Here is a 17,643-nt window from a genome sequence, read left to right on the forward strand (position 1 = left end):
CGTCAGTCCCTCGTCTTTTTCTTTGAATGACGACTGCCAGATCGTCAGCCTGCTTGGGGACTTGTCCTCCATGTTCATGCCTTGGCTGTAAATGGATCTGCCTGTGTAGCACCTGCACGAGGTCCCCTCGTATATGAGGTATTCGTTGTCGGTGGGGTTCACACAGGATACGAGACACGACAGCATCGACACAGTGCCTGCGTTCTGGTTCACGTGCATCAGACACAGAAAGAGTGAAGACAGAGAAAACAAACGTCCACGTCTGCTTGGCTTCATCGCGTCGAATGGTTGTGACATTCAGTGTTTTCTGCTGGACACAAACTATTCAAAGCAGCAGTAATTAAGTCTGATTTACAACTACACAGGAATGGCTCAGATAAAACTGAATATAAAGTGACACGTTGTATTTCGTCCACTGCTGAAATATTAATGCAGAAGTAAATTATTGTTGAGTCCTGTGGCGGATCGAGTGCTATTTGTAACAAAGAACCGGCCACGTTGGCGTCGTAGTAAAGCCATCGGACATAAGGCTGGTAGGTACAGGGTTCGCAGTTCAACTTATTTGCGTCTTTATATCCAATTAAGGTTCAAGCACGCTGTCATGGGCACAGACCTCAGCTATCTGGGCTGTATGTCCAAGACAGTAGGTTATTTGTTAGTTGGTTAGTGGTTAGAGAAAAAGAAGAGGGTGTAGTGGTCCTATTGAGTCGTTAAAACTCGCTCTGAGGTTGAGCTGGTACCGAGCTGCGAACCCAGTACCTACTAGCCTTATGTACGATGGCTTAGCCACAATACTATTCACACGTGCGAAGAGTGCATATAGCTGTTGTCGGGCCTGCACTCAGCATTGCAATCTGAGTGAGAGAGAGAGAGAGAGAGAGAGAGAGAGAGAGAGAGAGAGAGAGAGAGAGAGAGAGAGAGAGAGAGAGAGAGAGAGAGAGAGAGAGAGAGAGAGAGAGAGAGAGAGAGAGAGAGACAGTATAAAAAGTTAGGAATTGGATATAGGATATGCAGCGTACCAATCGACATAAACGGAGTATATACTACCAACCCTCACCCTTAAAACAAATTGGGGGTCATGCTGCTCATTTCTGAGATAATGGGTAGCGTCTATGACTACCCTAGTTCGGCACAAAATTCGAGTACTTTTTTCACAGGTACCCCATACATGTTTCAAGCACAAGGCTACTTGACACTGTGATACTAGATGAAATTAAATTGCATAAGTGTTTTGCCCAGATGAAGCTCTCTTTTTTTCACAACCAACACACTAACATTTATCACCAATCACAGGACATGTGGTGTTCACTTCTCTATACAAAATTCGGTGCACCTCGAACTTTGACCCAGCCGGAAGTTATTTGGTTTAGTACTACCTGTATGTTTGTAAAACGTGAGTTTCCCCCCAACCTCGTATGCGTATAGTTTTATGTTTCTTTTGAGTGAAGTGATCTTCACTGCAAGCTGTATCCAATCTCTAATACAATACACTTTATTTCTAAAATGTACCTGAGCAAATGTTTCTATTGAATAGAAAAGAAAAAAAACATACTTCCGCATACCTGTTTTTGAGTCATGTACAGGTTTACTTCGATGTTGGGGTGTTGTGGGGCGAGGTAATTTTTGCCTAAAGATTAAGGTCAGCTATATAGCTATTCGTACATTAACTAGCTATTGAGTTTGAAACAACAGTATACCGTCAGTATGAAGTGGGTGTTGGTAAACGTGTATTTGAGTCTAGCGGTGTTTCGTCACTGTGATCGCTGTAATGCAGGTAAGATACACAAAGTATTAGTAGTCTGTTGTGATATATATACTCTCTCACTCTATCTCTCTATATATATATATATATTATATATATATATCTGTATATATATATATATATATATCTATCTCTCTCTATCTTATTCTCTCTCTCACACTCTCTCTCTCTCTCACTCTATATTACTCTCTCTCTCTCTCTCTCTCTCTCTCTCTCTCTCTCTCTCTCTCTCTCTCTCTCTCTCTTTCTCTCTCTCTCTCTCTCTCTCTCTCTCTCTCTCTCTCTCTCTCTCTCTCTCTCTCTCTCTCTCTCTCTCTCTCTCTCTCTATATCTATATATATCTATATATATATCTATGTCTATTATTCTCTCTCTCACACTCTCTCCCTCTCTTGCTTCTCTCTCTCTCTTCTCTTGTTTCTGTCACTATCTAGATCTCTCCTTTTTATCTCCTCTCCCCTCACTGTTTTTGTTTTTGTCTTGGTTTGTTGTTTGTATATACAATGTTTACGTGATACTGACTTTTATTGTAAAATATAATTTTATCTATCTGTGATATTTGTACTTTTTTTGCAGTTCTTTACACTGTGTTTTTATTTAACTCTTGAATTTTTATATTGATGTTGATCATCACTTCATGTTTTGAATTACCATAGTTTGACACCCAATAGCCGATGTATTTTTCGTGCTTGGGTGTCGTTAAACATTAATTCATTCCATTGGTTTGTATCTGTCTTTCTGCTCTATTTGTCTTCTCCACCTTCTCGGATATCGCTGAGTAAAATAATGCTCATAATTACAAGCATTATATACATTATTATACATGTACTATTCTCATATTCTTTACAATAAATAAAATGTCACAAAATGTTTATACTTCACTTCATAGTTGCATCTTTATGCGCTTAGTTTGTTTGGATATATTATAACTTCAGAGACCTTGTAGAAATTAACATATTATACAACTAATTCTCAATGACGTTTGGCATGTAAAATGTTTACATATCCCACGTCCCTTATCTCATTTTGTTTTTCGTATTACTGTAGCAAAATTGTTATGTATGCAGTTATCAATATTTGTATTATATACTTTTGCGGTATATTGTCAGATCCTGTCTCCAAAGACGTGAAAACATCCACAGCATGTTACGGATCGGATCCAAAGTGTAATTCGCACAATTTGACTTGTCATGGTAACTCCGTGTACATCACAATCTGGAATGCTTCTTACGGTATAAAGAATAAACAAATCTGTAATAGTGGAGTGGCTGATTGTAACACTTATGCCAGGATGTGTTGTTCTTTAAACAAATCAGATTTATTTGTTTTATACAATATCAATGATATGCAGACGTTGACTGGGAATTGTTCCGACAAACGTCAGTGCATTTTCAAAGCTCCACGGACTATACACACCATCAATGGAGGTGGACAGAAGTTATCTAGCTATTCAGTAGTCCGCTACTCGTGCTTAGCTGAAATAACACGTGATGGTATGTTACAAATTATTGTTAGCTAATAATAATAATAATAATAAAAAACAAATAATAAATAAATGAGCTTCTATAATTATATACATTAGAATTATTAGAAAAGCATCCAATATACAGATATTCACGTTTTAAACAATATTACGTAATTTTAATAATTAAAAAGGTTATGTTCGCTGAAAACTCGATATATCGTCAATGGAGGCATTAAAAAGAGATCTAGCTATTCAGTAGTCCACTAATCATGTTTTCCTCAAACACCAAGTGATGGTATGTTACGAAAGGTTTGTTTGCAAAATTTTATTTTTAGAATGACTACAAATGCAACTGAATTTGCAGATTTTAAATATTTTACCAATTAAAAGGGTTATATTGGCTGAAAATATCTTACACACTTACACACGTGTTGACGTATCGTTTAACAAATACACTTTTCCTTTTTATTAAGTATATCGCTTTAATTGTAAACATAGCGCCTGTGGCATCAGTACCCGTTGGAGCTATCGTGGGTGGTGTGGTCGCTGCTGCTGTTGTTGTTGCCGTCGTAGTTGTAATTGGAGTCATCTGGTACAGGTTTGTATTATTTTATGTTTAAAGTTTTTTTTAAAAACTTTTTATCATCATCATCATTGTGACGGAACATGCTCTTAATTTTGTTTTCGCCTGTGGCGATATTAATTGTTTTAGAGGGCCGTGTGCAATTCCAATATGCACTTAAGCCCAGGTGGGCAACTTTGTTACGTAATACCTCCGCTGCGCAACGGTGGTCGAGCTGTTCTAATACACACCCAGAGCAGGTGCGGAGGCCATGTGGCCAGTAGTTACGTAATACCTCCGCTAGTTCGGTACGATCGGGGTATATTTGGCGAACTAGGCGTCAGTAAGTCTAGGCTTCTAAGAAATATATGCCGTCTCGGTCGCTGTGGAAAATTCACATGATACGTGAGGTGCCTCGATGTACCCCCAGGCGATATTTGGAATTTATGATAAATAGCTAGGGTTTTAGAGATATCAGACCCGCCCACCACCATCCCTCACCCCGGCTAGGATTACTCTACAAGCGACAACAGGAGCCCAGCCAGAGCCCATACCAGAACCGATTAAGACCAACTCCATCACCACCCCACAGGAGGATACCCCCGCCATCTCGCCAAACCCAGTAACCAACACCCCCACCCCAACCCCTACCCCCAACTCAACCCCCACCCCAACCCTCACTACCGCCCCAACACCTACCCCCAACCCAACCCCCACCCCAACCCTCACTCCCAACCCAACCCCTACCGTAACCCCTAGCCCCAACCCAACCCCCACCACAACAGCCACCACCACCCCACCCCCAACCTCGACCCTCACCACCCCGACCGCTCCCCCCAATCCAACTACCCAGACTAACACCCCGTCCCAAACTCGAGCCAACCCCAGAACCAATGGTGACCTACCGAACAGACCTACCAACCAGTGGCTCATCAAGATGCACCCCCTACACCCCCAAAAAACGTCTAAAAGTAATGCTCAAAAAAAATAATCCTCATCTTGACATAAACGCGGCAACAACCTGGACAAACGGATATATCCTAATCTCTGCAGAAACAAACCAAAATAGATTCATTTACGTAATCGGCCGCCGACTTCAACTGCTCCCCTATGAAATTAAACCAGCAAAATGCCACCACTGTCAGCACCCAAGGAGCTCCATAAATTCCCCATGCAATAGGCAAATACAATGCCCCAATTGTCTGAGGAGGCACATGGCCCATGATAATCGGTGCCACCACTTCCAAAGGGCACTGAGAATCATGAACATGAATAATAATAATAAACCCAAAATAACTCCAACATTCGCGCGGGCAAACCCAACAACAGCTAGCGTCTCCTACGCTAGCGTAGTTAAAACCAATGACAGAAATCAAGTAGCAGAGCTAAAAACCATAATTGATAAACTGGTGTTAGAAATCACTAACATCACAAATAAACTTAACAACTAAATAATTAAATAACTAATAGTAAACTAACCTAATTACAGGACCCAAATATGGGAGATACGTCTCCACACACCAGGAAAAATAACAACAATCTAGACAAAAAGGGCCTTAGCATACTCCAGTGGAATGCTAAGGGCCTCCACTCTATGGGTCATGGTGCCGAACTTATCCAATTTATAAGCACCAATAACAACAAACCGGACGTAATCTGCATTCAAGAAACCTGGTTAGGAGCTGGATCCAGCAAAAATAAACATAAGGGAGCTAAACTATTTAAAATTCCGGGCTACACTACGTATTATAAGAATAGAGATAATTCCACCAGAGGAGGTATAGCCACTTTAATTAAAAATAGCATACCTCACACTGAGGTTAAGTATAAAGACATCAGTATTAACCTAGAAGTACTAGGGATCACAGTCTTAAATGATAAAATGCAAATAGATATTACTAACGTATACAGCCCACCGGGAACGGCGCATGAAAATCTAACTCTAAACGATTTAACAAGCTTATAAAACCAAATCATAACCTAATATTGGTAGGAGATTTCAATAGCCATAATACGCTGTGGGGAGGTCAGAACTCCGACGCACAGGGAGAAATACTAGAAGAATTTATTAACGTACATAACCTAGTATGTCTCAATGATGGTAGCACTACGTTCATTCATGATAACTTAGTGGGCTCCTCTACCATCGATCTAACCATAACATCAAACTGTATAGGTGCAAATACCCAATGGGAGGTGTTAGACGCTCTCAATAGCGACCACCTCCCTATTTTAACTAGCTACAAATGTAACATTAACTACTCAGAAAATGAAATATTTAAACCTAAATTTAAATTCAGCAAAGCCAACTGGGATAATTTTACTAAAGATTGTAATAATATTAAATTAGACAACGAACTAACCATAGACGAAGCAACAACCAAATTAACTAATGAAATACTTCAAATCGCCGAAAAAAACATACCTAAAACTAAACAAAGTACTAAAAATAGACCAGTCAAATGGTGGACGGAAGAAATCAAAACTAAATGCGGTTATCGCAATAGAATGCGTAAAATATTAAAAAAACCCAGGAAAACCAGAATATCACACTAAATATAAGATAGCAAACAATTAAGTAAGTAAGTTAATAACCAATGCTAAACAAGCCAGCTGGCAAACTTTCTGTAGCGAGATTAATAATAGAACATCTATTAGAGAAATGTGGGGTAAAGTTAAAGCCATACAAGGACACCGCGCGACCACCACAGTCCTCCAAAAATATTAAAATGCTACCACTAATAAACAAAAGGCCAATCTTCTTAGTAAAACTTTCGGTATAAATAGCAGCAATAAAAATTTCCCTAAACAATTCCTAGACAAACTGACAAAAAATAATACCTTACCAACAAATAATACGCCTACAACTAATCATGATACCAATGACAACCTAAAATTTAACAAACCTTTAATGCTTAGCGAACTAAAAACAGCCCTTAAAGCCAAAAAAAAGCACCGCCACAGGGCCGGACCAAATTAGCTATAATCTACTCAAGCACATGCCTGATGTTGCCCTACGGGTGGTGTTATTGGTCTTTAACAGAATCTGGAGGGAGGGTCAAATGCCCACTGCATGGAAACATGCAGAGTGCTTTAGCCTCCCTAAAGCGGGTAAAGATCACTCTCTCCCGGGGAGTTATCGACCAATAACACTAACATCACACGTGTAAAACCTTAGAAACAATAATTAATAAAAGACTCAATAACTATCTGTTAGAAAATAAACTTATCACTAATGTGCAAAGTGGATTCAGATCCCAACACTCTACAATAGATCAGATAGTAAGATTACAAAATAGTATTAATAATGCCTTCCGCAAATCAGATAAAGTACTAGCAATATTTATAGATATAGAAAAAGCATTCGATATGGTATGGCGGGAAGGCCTACTCAAAAAACTAGAAACCAAAGGTATAAAAGGAAACATGTTTAATTTTATTAATAACTTTATTCACAATAGATCTATTTCAGTCCGGGTAAATGGCCACTTCTCTGATAAAACTGAAATCTTCAATGGTATCCCGCAAGGTTCGGTCATCTCACCAACCGTATTTAATATTTTTATAAATGATATAACCAACGCACTTAATGCCAAAAGTAAAACTAAATCACTTAAACCACTTAACACGGCTCTCTTTGCTGATGACTGCGCCATCTGGCGCACAGGCAGGTCAATCCCGGCACTGTTTAACCAAATACAGCAAGAGATGGACAAAATAAATAAATGGGCCTTGGACTGGGGTATTAAACTATCAGAAACTAAAACAGTCTGTATGCTTTTCAATAAAGTTACCACTCAGCTAGAAAACTATCAATTAACCTCAAATAAGAAAGTAATTCCGAGAGTTAAAGTATTTAAATTTCTAGGAGTCACCTTCGACTCCAAACTCACGTTTAAAGAACATATCAATGGAATAATCAATAGCTCAAAAAATACTCTTAATCTTCTAAGAGCCATCTCAGGTACTAGCTGGTGGGCACAAACTGAAGCAATGCTCATGGTCTATAAAGCATGCATGCTGTCAAGGATAAACTACGGAGCTCAGGCATACAGTTGTGCCTCACCAAAGTTACTTCAAGAACTAGATATCATTCAAAATAAAGCGTTAAGAATAATAGCTAAAGTCCCTTCCAATACCAGCGGCCAGAGTCTAGAAGTAGAATTTAACATCATGCCGCTGGAATACAGAAGGAAATTACAACATCTTAAATATCATCTTAAAATCCACTCACTTATATTAGATCACCCAGTTCAAGAACTTACCCCAGTAACAACTAAACCAGGAATGACAAGCAAAGGCAATAAACATTTTAATGATTCATTCGCCACTACGGCCAATAAAATAGAAATAGAAACTGGCATAGATAATACGCTGTTGGCAATGTACCACATTAACCAACCTATAGACTGCCATACGCCATATTTAATTAAAAAGGCAACCGATGCCACGCCGTTCCCACCTTTAAAAAAAATCTTATTCGAAGCCGCAGCTAATGAAAATTATCCGGAGCATGTCCATATCTATACGGATGGCTAAAAAACCCCAGATAATGGTAGGGTTGGCTTCGCTGTAGCAGAGGAAAAAGTATCTAAAACCGCTAAAATTGTCAGATATTCCCGGCTGTCAGATAACCTATCAGTATACACATCAGAACTGACAGCCATTTATGAAGCCATCAACTGGATTATATTTCAAAAATACTCTAAAAGTGTTATCTTCTCAGACAGTCTCAGCTCAATTCAATCTCTACAAAATAATAAATCTACTAGACCAGACATCCTGGCAGCTATCTATGATAAACTTAAAATAACTAACCAATTACACTTAGAAGTAACACTAGAATGGTCCCAGCCCATGTAGGTATCATCGGCAATGAAGTAGCAGACTACGGAGCCAAAACAGCACTTTCATTCAGAACTGATATCAAGCATATACCACTAGGAATTTCAGAACTTATGTCAAAAGCAAGGAAACATTACATTAATCTTTGGCAGTCAGGCTGGGACCAAACCAAATCCGTTTGGCACTACAATATAAAACCAGTAGTTAATTCCATCAGGCCTAAACACTCTAATACCTACATAGATAAAATAATTACTAAAATCCGACTAGGCAGATCAATTCAACTTAATAGCTGCTCTTTCTCTAAAAATAGAAATCCTGATTGTGTATGCGGTTCCCGGGAAGATATGAAACATTATCTCCTGGATTGCACACTGCACACCAATCAAAGGAAAATAATGTTAGACTCAATATTCGAAGCCAACCAAAATATAACAATTACGCCTAACATGATACTCAACCCAGATAAATTACATAAACATAAAGCCTTTAAGGCAGTCTACCAATATGTTCAAGCTACCAAACCAAAACTATAATACCTAACAGTGCTATTAATATTTTCAAAACCACCCACTTGTACGCCGCTAAGAAAGAACTGCGACCAATTCGAACTCAACTCGATGCTTTCTAACTTACGGTCAAAGGTGGGTAGGTAGAGATTTCTAAACCTAAGTAGTGCTCATTTAGTGCAACAACAGGCACTCATAACCTTTCACTAGTACGCCCCTAAGAAGGAACTGCAACCAATTCGAACTCTACTCGATGCTTTCCAACCTAGGGGCCAAAGGTGAACAGGTAAAGATAAGACCCACTATAGTGCTAATAAATTATTTATAGGGATTACTCAAAACCACCCACTTGTAAGCCCCTTCATAAGAGCTGCAACCACTATTGAACTCGGACCCGAAGGTGGGTCGGTAGCGAATATTCTAAAAACTAACATTGATTTTTGTATGAATATATGTATCTTGTGAATGTTAGACCCGAGCCGTGATTACCATCATAGACTAGGTAGAAATAGAAAGCTAATTAAAGGGAGAGCAAAGAGAATGATTGGAGTTAAAATAACAAATTGCAATTGGTATTCACTTTCAGGTGAATTGGTGGCCCTTAAAAGGGCCGGTTTATATACAACACTATTGTCGTCTAATAGTGTTGTGAATGCGGAAGAAGTACTTCCGCATTCCACGAGGTCCAAAATGAACCCCATCCGGCAGGTAATCATCAGGATAGTGCATCAAGAGGGGCACTACGTCTCGCTTGACTAATTTCCGCAGCCGGCGATTCACCGCATTCCGTATAGTGTTAAAATGCGCCATAGTCATGTGAGGGGACTTCTTGAATACGCCCCGCTTACATAGCTCCAGGAAGCATACCCGGCCTGCCCCATTTGCTAGAAACCGCTCTCTCAATGATACCAGCTGTAGCACCACGCTCTTCGGGTCGGTTTCAGGTGTCAAGTCGTTGCCTCCCAAATGGATTATCACTAAATCCGGCTTATAGCCAAGGGCCTCTGTTAGCAAATCCTCTGGTATGCGGTCTGACCGCATACCACCCCGTCCATAAAAACGGCATTCCGCATCTACTTTCAAATCGCCACCGGTTTGTTGCTCCAATCTCCTTACATAACTACTGCCAAAAATAGTAACTCGAACCATGATTAATTCATTAATGAGTTATGGCAACATAGCTATCTTTATACCCAACTGTGATTCACAGCAGAGCAGTTAATTGGAGCAAACTAATAACCAATCAGAAGCCAGATAAGACGCCATTTAGGACACCATAATAACGACAGCCCCTTGGCTATGTTTGGATCCCCCCTAACCAAAATACCTTTAGAAAATGACCACACGGTTTAACCAGATAAGAATTTAATATAATATTGCTGTTTTCTTTTTTTCAGTTAGCCACAGTGTGCGTCACGGACACGGACTTTACCTGTATATAATGCACTTATATATTTCTTTGCCAATAAATGGAACCCTCTTTATTTTTTTTACGAACTATGTATATATGTTAAAGCACTGCTTTTTTAACCAATATACTACACTATAAGGGACAACCCCCTTCAAATTAGATAGATAAGCTAGAATAACTCCCCCTCTGGCCTTATGGCCTTATATTTCATAATCCAAGGCTAGGGGGGGGGGGGGGGGGGTGGTGGCTCTGAAAAGACGTTGGTTGCATTACACTCGATTAGGATGCTAGGACAATAGGAACAACCTAAACACCATAATAGGGAACACATACAAACCAACATGCTCTGCAACAGTACACAGGGTGCATTGCCTAATCATAACAATGTACCCGCACCCAGTTAATGGCCCAGCACGTACTCTAATAAGGAGCTGAACAAAAGAATATCAGCTCCGAGTACAAAAAATTGCACTGCACCCAGGGAATGGCTGAACAAAAGAATATCAGCCTACCGTACCCAAACCCCAAAAAGCTGCTGGTGTGTACTTGGTGATTTGGAGATGGAGGAATAACAACGGCTGCAAGACCGACACAACGATCTGGACCCCCTGAAACGGCCGCCTACCTACCGGTGTTACCACATTGCACGAGTCTCCCCTGGGTTGTCATGCCACGACCAGAAGCGGTCAGGCCCTTTCTCAGGGCCCGATGGGCAACCTAGGGAGACACCACAGCAACACCCAGGTCTAATTAACGAGCTACTCTCGATATACTAAAGTCAAAACTTATACTAGCTCTACTACCCTTTACAGTTTAGACTGACCATTCAAAATTCGCGCCAAAATTCCTTCAAATCAAAACTGCGCACCTTTTCTCTTTCGCATATTAACTGCTCCATTCAAAATTCCATAGCACCACCACCCACCCCCGCCTGCTACCGATCCCGGTCGGACTGCTGGTGCTCCCTTGCACCTGCCAGTCGGAGGCTGGTCCCCTTGACTCCCCCCCCCCCCCCCCAACTTTCTGTCTTGGACGACAGAGCTTGCTCCGCAATCACTTGCACCCAAGACAGGCGTACGCTACAACAGCTTGCTCTGAATGTGCACGTTAAACCCTATGACATGACATGACATGACACATGAGATATCAGGGAGAAACATTGGAAGTATCCAGGGGAACGGACGTGGTCCAACTGAACGACATATATTAGTTCAGACCGGACTTGGTAAATATTATTTCTGCTCTGTTGTATAACCTTGATGTGATTGATGTGACTTTAAATATTTTAATATTGTATTATACCAATATTATTTAGACGGTGCTGCCGGTCATCTGACGCAGTAATCTGTAGGCTCACTGTTCTAAATAATTATTAAGGCTTAGCCAGTCATCCTAGAGGACCTAGGTAAACTGTAGGTTATTGTCTTTATTGTGATAGGTACCAGTATTAATTCTGTGTTACAAGTTTACTGAATGAGTAGTAAGGGTTAATTAAAAATTAACCAGTTAGGAATAGAGTTGTAATTCCTTTATTAATTAAGTTCCCCTAGCAGCGTTTCTCAATTATCACACGTTACTGAACGAGTAGTAAGGGTTAATTAAAAATTAACCAGTTAGGAATAGAGTTGTAATTCCTTTATTAATTAAGTTCTCCTGGAAGCGTTTCTCAATTATCACACGTGTGGGTGTTGTGTCACGGTCAAATGATTAGCATATTGTGTAAACTAGACGCCTAGAGATTAACCAATTAAGTGATCAGTTCTGGGTTGTTATTATTTGTTGTTGTTAATTAACTACTGCGGCAGTACATTTGTCAGCGTAGGTTAATACAGATTCCAAAGTGTATTGTGTTTTTGTTGTGTTTTCTAGTGAACTAAACGTGCTATAATAATATATACTTTATATACCTAGACGAGCCACGCGGGTATATACTGAGTTAGGAGAGATATTTGGACAAGCGTGTGTCATTCAGTTACGGGTATTATAGGATCCCCGTGACAGGAGTGAAAATTGGGGCCCTCGTCCAGGATCTGGAACGGGACATGCATATTTAAACAGTATTGTTTGTAAATGGGGGCTTTATAAATTATTTTTACAAATTAACTAGAAGTAGCAACGTTGTTCACTAGAAAATTAATTAATAATAAGTGCGTCATATCTAAACATGGATAAGAATTTGCTGGATAGGCCTACGCTCAGTGTAGTGGAGATTAAGCGAGCACGTAAGGCCGAGTTAGTTGAAATCGCGGGTGAGCGAGAAATTGATTTAACATCAGCTAAAACCTTAGGAGATATAAGGACAATTATTATCCAGGAAGTTTTTGGTGATAGGCCTGTTATGGAAGACAGTGAGATTGTTCCAGAGATAGAGATAAATGACTTAAGTGTAGAACAACAATTAGCTTTTAAAAAACTTGAGTACGAAAGAGAAGAACGTGCATTAGATAGAGAGAGAGAGAGAGAGAGAGAGAGAGAGAGAGAGAGAGAGAGAGAGAGAGAGAGAGAGAGAGAGAGAGAGAAAGAGAGAGAAGTGATTAGCATATTGTGTAAACTAGACGCCTAGAAATTAACTAATTAAGTGATCAGTTCTGGGTTGTTATTATTTGTTGTTGTTAATTAACTACTTCGGCAGTACATTTGTCAGCGTAGGTTAATACAGATTCCAAAGTGTATTGTGTTTTTGTTGTGTTTTCTAGTGAACTAAACGTGCTATAATAATATATACTTTATATAAGATCTTATCTCTGATCATACCTAGACGAGCCACGCGGGTATATGCTGCTTGTTACAGAGAGATCTAATAGATATACAGTTAGGAGAGATATTTGGACAATCGTGTGTCATTCAGTTACGGGTATTATAGGATCCCCGTGACAGGAGTGAATGATCAGTTCTGGGTTGTTATTATTTGTTGTTGTTAATTAACTACTGCGGCAGTACATTTGTCAGCGTAGGTTAATACAGATTCCAAAGTGTATTGTGTTTTTGTTGTGTTTTCTAGTGAACTAAACGTGCTATAATAATATATACTTTATATAAGATCTTATCTCTGATCATACCTAGACGAGCCACGCGGGTATATGCTGCTTGTTACAGAGAGATCTAATAGATATACAGTTAGGAGAGATATTTGGACAATCGTGTGTCATTCAGTTACGGGTATTATAGGATCCCCGTGACAATCATCATTATCATCATCATCATCATCATCATCATCATTAACGTTTATACTTAAATTAATTATGTTTTATTAAAAAAAACAAATTGTTATAAATATAATAAATGGAAGCCTTACATAAATTAATGTACATCTATAATTTTCGAAACAAAAATGGAATATAATATCAAGATTTGTAGCTATATATGCTTCCAGTGGCAGATTCTGAACACCAATGAAATGCTTTGAATATTCTTTCTTTGAAACGTTGATTGACATTCATTAGATACAGGCCAGATACCCGGATACTAATAGTGGGGAGTGGGACCTAGCCCAATGGTAAAGCGTTCGCCGTATGCGTGGTCGGTCTATGATCGATCCCCGTCAGTGAGCCCATTAGACTATTTCTCGTTCCAGCCAGTGCAACACGACTGATATATATCAAAGGCCGTGGTATGAGCTATCCTGCCTGTGGGATAGCGCATATAAAAGATTCATTGCTACTAATGGAACAATGTGCCGGGTTTTCTCTTTAAGACTACATGTGAACATTAACAAATAGTTGACATCTAATAGCTGATGATTAATAAATCAATATTCTCTAGTGATGTCGTTAAACAAAACAAACTTTAACTTTTCATAGAAAATGTATTTTCCCAACGCTAGGCAGTGTTCCACGACTGGTATATCAAAAGCTGTGGTATGTCATTTGTGCTTTAAAACGTGCATATGACATAACCCTTGCTGCTTATACAAGTAGATAGGAGAGAAACATGCCAATTTGATAGAATTTTGTATTTGGTGTATGATTATGATCAAGATGCGAGATGGCAGCTTGAAAACATATCCTATGGTATGATAATGAAGGGCTAGCGTTCATGTCTCAGGTCTCTGTGAAAGCAAGGCGTAGTGGTAGTAATACTAATTGTGATGATTCAAATCTCAAATACATTACACAGGCTAGACGCTCCTCTGGATTGCTGCCATTAATAAACAATAATTTTGGTTGTTGTAATATTACGATACAGTCAATTAGTGGCAGTAATTGTTGTGGGTTTGACAAAGTATTTATGACTGTTATATAGTTATGGAATATTGGTGGACGTATTGGCTTTTTATAAACACTTTTTCCGTATAGCTGTTGCAATTATTCATTCCTCAACACTAAAGTTTAGTGTGTTTTTTTAAATTTGTAGACGCCAGCAGAGGGAGCACGCTAAACCTAGAGCAGACCAACAGATCCCGGCCATAGCAAACCAAAATGCGGTAACCAACGAGTACGCACATCTGAGTGGAACTGACAGAGTTGTACCCCTTTATGAAACACTACACCAGTAGATTAATTTGCCAAGTACTACACAGGCACGGCGGAAACAAGTAGACACGAGGGGGGGGGGGGGGGGGGGGGTGCTGACTGAGATCGAGGTCGCAAAGCAAAGTTTCTAGCGAGTGTGGGGGTATGCTCTCCCTTAAAATGTTAAAAACTAGATGTTCTGAAATGCAATTTCCTGCATTCTACAAGTATAATTAATCTCAGCCTTACGATTTACTACCAATAATATTTTTTATCTATAATAATTATTATCCAGCCTCCCGCACCCTGCTCCGCCATGTCTGCTACAGTATGATACTCCACTGTTTGGGGATAGTTGAGTTCTCACGACAAAATGGTTTTTTGTCTAACTTTGTTCATTAGTATAATATTATACTGAATGCAAACATATATTCATTTGGTTATTATTTGTTTTATCTACATCATCAGCCGCCATCCTAGATTTTACAATAGGCACATTATGGAACCTATCTTTACCTTACTGACTACTGTGAACTGTTGTATTCTGGCAATGGCCTTATTTGATTGAATGGAAGAAAGGTAATCAATACTTATTTTACTTTATGCTGTCAATACGTGGTTTTAGTGAAAAATATGAATGGTATGAAAACATTGTTAAACTAATTCCATGGACACAAAGTTGCTGTTAAATGTCTGTACCCATTCTGTGATTCACGGGAGCTGTCACCACCTTGTTAAAACACCCCTTGTTTCTGTCTTCTGTAGATATACGATTGTGACTGTGATGTATTGTCTCTGATTTACTATAGATGATAAGGTATCTCACCACCTAGCCGACCATACAGGCATCAGCCTATTTAAAAATGCAATCAGAAAAACCATATTTAACGTTATACCTTAGAAGAGAATAGCCATTCTACTACATTGAAACCCTACCAAACAAACCCATAACAACAACAACAACAACAACATTTTTTCTTCAACCCCGCGGCGTTAACTGTTTTGATTGAAACAGTTTTGTATTATTGCAAAATCTAATGAGGCTGACCAAGAGGTTAACACGTGACGTCACAATTTGACAAATAACTATATTTTTCGCCAAGGATTCTCGGGGAAACTACTGTTTACGTCGAATAACAAAACATAACATTTTGATATTTTTGATTTAATTATTCAAATATTATTCTCTCTCTCTCTCTCTCTCTCTCTCTCTCTCTCTCTCTCTCTCTCTCTCTCTCTCTCTCTCTCTCTCTCTCTCTCTCTCTCTCTCTCTCTCTGTGTGTGTGTGTCTGTCTTCATCTCAGTATCACTCGGTCTCTTTTTCTCACTTTGTCTCTATGTGTCTCTCCTTGCTGTCTTTCTCTTTCGCTTTGCTTTCTCTCTCATCTCTCCTTGCCTCTTTCTCTCTCTCTGTGTCTGTCTCTCTCTCTGTCTCTGTCTCTCTCTCTCTCTCTCTCTCTCTCTCTCTCTCTCTCTCTCTCTCTCTCTCTCTCTCTCTCTCTCTCTCTCTCTCTCTTCCAGTCTCTCTTTCTTCCCTCCTTTCCCATTTCTCTATGTCGCACATTATCATTACAACCAATACTTTTGCTACCTGGTTAAATATTGCACACGCCTTTTAAATAACGCTTTCATCAATATTTAAGGAGTGGAAGAAATACAATGCCACACTTTACGTTCACTTTGAACTGGACCATTCTCGCGTAGTTGTAAATTAGTTATAATTACTTCCTGCTGAAAGCCGTAAATGTCACAATTCTTCGCCACGATAAATTCATACCTAGGGCGGTACCCTGATCAAAATCCGGGTGGGGGGGGGGAGGGGGGCACTACTTTTTATAAATAAATGAAACACTATACACATTAAACCCTGAGAAGTGTATGCTATTTTCTGGAGTAAAAAAAAAGTTAACTTCTCAGGGGGCAACTGCCACCAACCCCACCCCCACCCCCACCCCCCACCCCACCCACCCCCCACCGGAGGGTACGGCCCTGAAACCCGTGACATTATACTATTATTCTGGCTGTATAGCAGTGGATTATTGGTATTTTCAAGAATCTACAGCTGTGAACCAAACAAAAATAAACAAACGTTCAAATTGTATAACTGTTTCACAGATTTCTCGCTCTAGCCAGTGCACCACGGCTGGTATGTCAATGGTCGTAGTATGTGCTATCCTGTCTGTGGGATGATGCATATAAAAGATCCCTTGATATTAAGGGGAAAATGTAGCGGGTTTCCTCCCTAAGATAATATGTCAGAATTACCAATTGTTCAAAAGGGTACAAATGGGTTATTACTCTCCGATTTTATGTTTCCTACCTCGTTCATGCTTTGTGAATATAAGGCATTGCATGTCCCAAACACATTCCCACGGTTACATTCGATAAAACGCAGCTACTGTACAATAAAGTTCCAAAATGTGAATATTCGCAAAAACACAGCCACGTGCAAACCATGTCACCACTGCACGTGCGTTGTCTGCACGTGCAACATGAACACCGACAGTATAAAAGTGCAGGGTGTTCGCTTGCCTGGCCTCTGTATCTGGCCGACAGTTTGACAATCCAGGACATGCCACGTCTCAGTGAACGCAGAGAAACAATGCCATCGGCCGACTAGACGCAGGCGAATCCAAAC

General features: G+C 39.7%; 1 protein-coding gene across 1 annotated transcript; it reads left to right on the forward strand.

Moving 5' to 3' along the window:
• Positions 1–1,458: 1,458 nt before the first annotated feature.
• On the forward strand, positions 1,459–15,113 carry LOC121372308. Its single transcript, XM_041498602.1, has 4 exons — positions 1,459–1,774; positions 2,872–3,255; positions 3,726–3,825; positions 14,908–15,113. The coding sequence occupies exons 1-4, from the start codon at positions 1,705–1,707 to the stop codon at positions 15,047–15,049; spliced, it is 696 nt and encodes a 231-aa protein (XP_041354536.1). The 5' UTR covers positions 1,459–1,704; the 3' UTR covers positions 15,050–15,113.
• The last annotated feature ends 2,530 nt before the right edge of the window (positions 15,114–17,643 follow it).

This window comes from Gigantopelta aegis, chromosome 4 (genome assembly GCF_016097555.1).
Source record: "Gigantopelta aegis isolate Gae_Host chromosome 4, Gae_host_genome, whole genome shotgun sequence".
NCBI classification, from domain to species: Eukaryota; Metazoa; Mollusca; class Gastropoda; order Neomphalida; family Peltospiridae; genus Gigantopelta; species Gigantopelta aegis.

Coding starts and splice junctions, on each gene's coding strand:
- LOC121372308 (XM_041498602.1), top strand. CDS start 1,705: ATGAAGTGGGTGTTGGTAAACGTGTATTTGAGTCTAGCGGTGTTTCGT. Junction 1,775..2,871: donor CTGTGATCGCTGTAATGCAG/GTAAGATACACA, acceptor GTATATTGTCAG/ATCCTGTCTCCAAAGACGTG. Junction 3,826..14,907: donor ATTGGAGTCATCTGGTACAG/GTTTGTATTATT, acceptor TTAAATTTGTAG/ACGCCAGCAGAGGGAGCACG.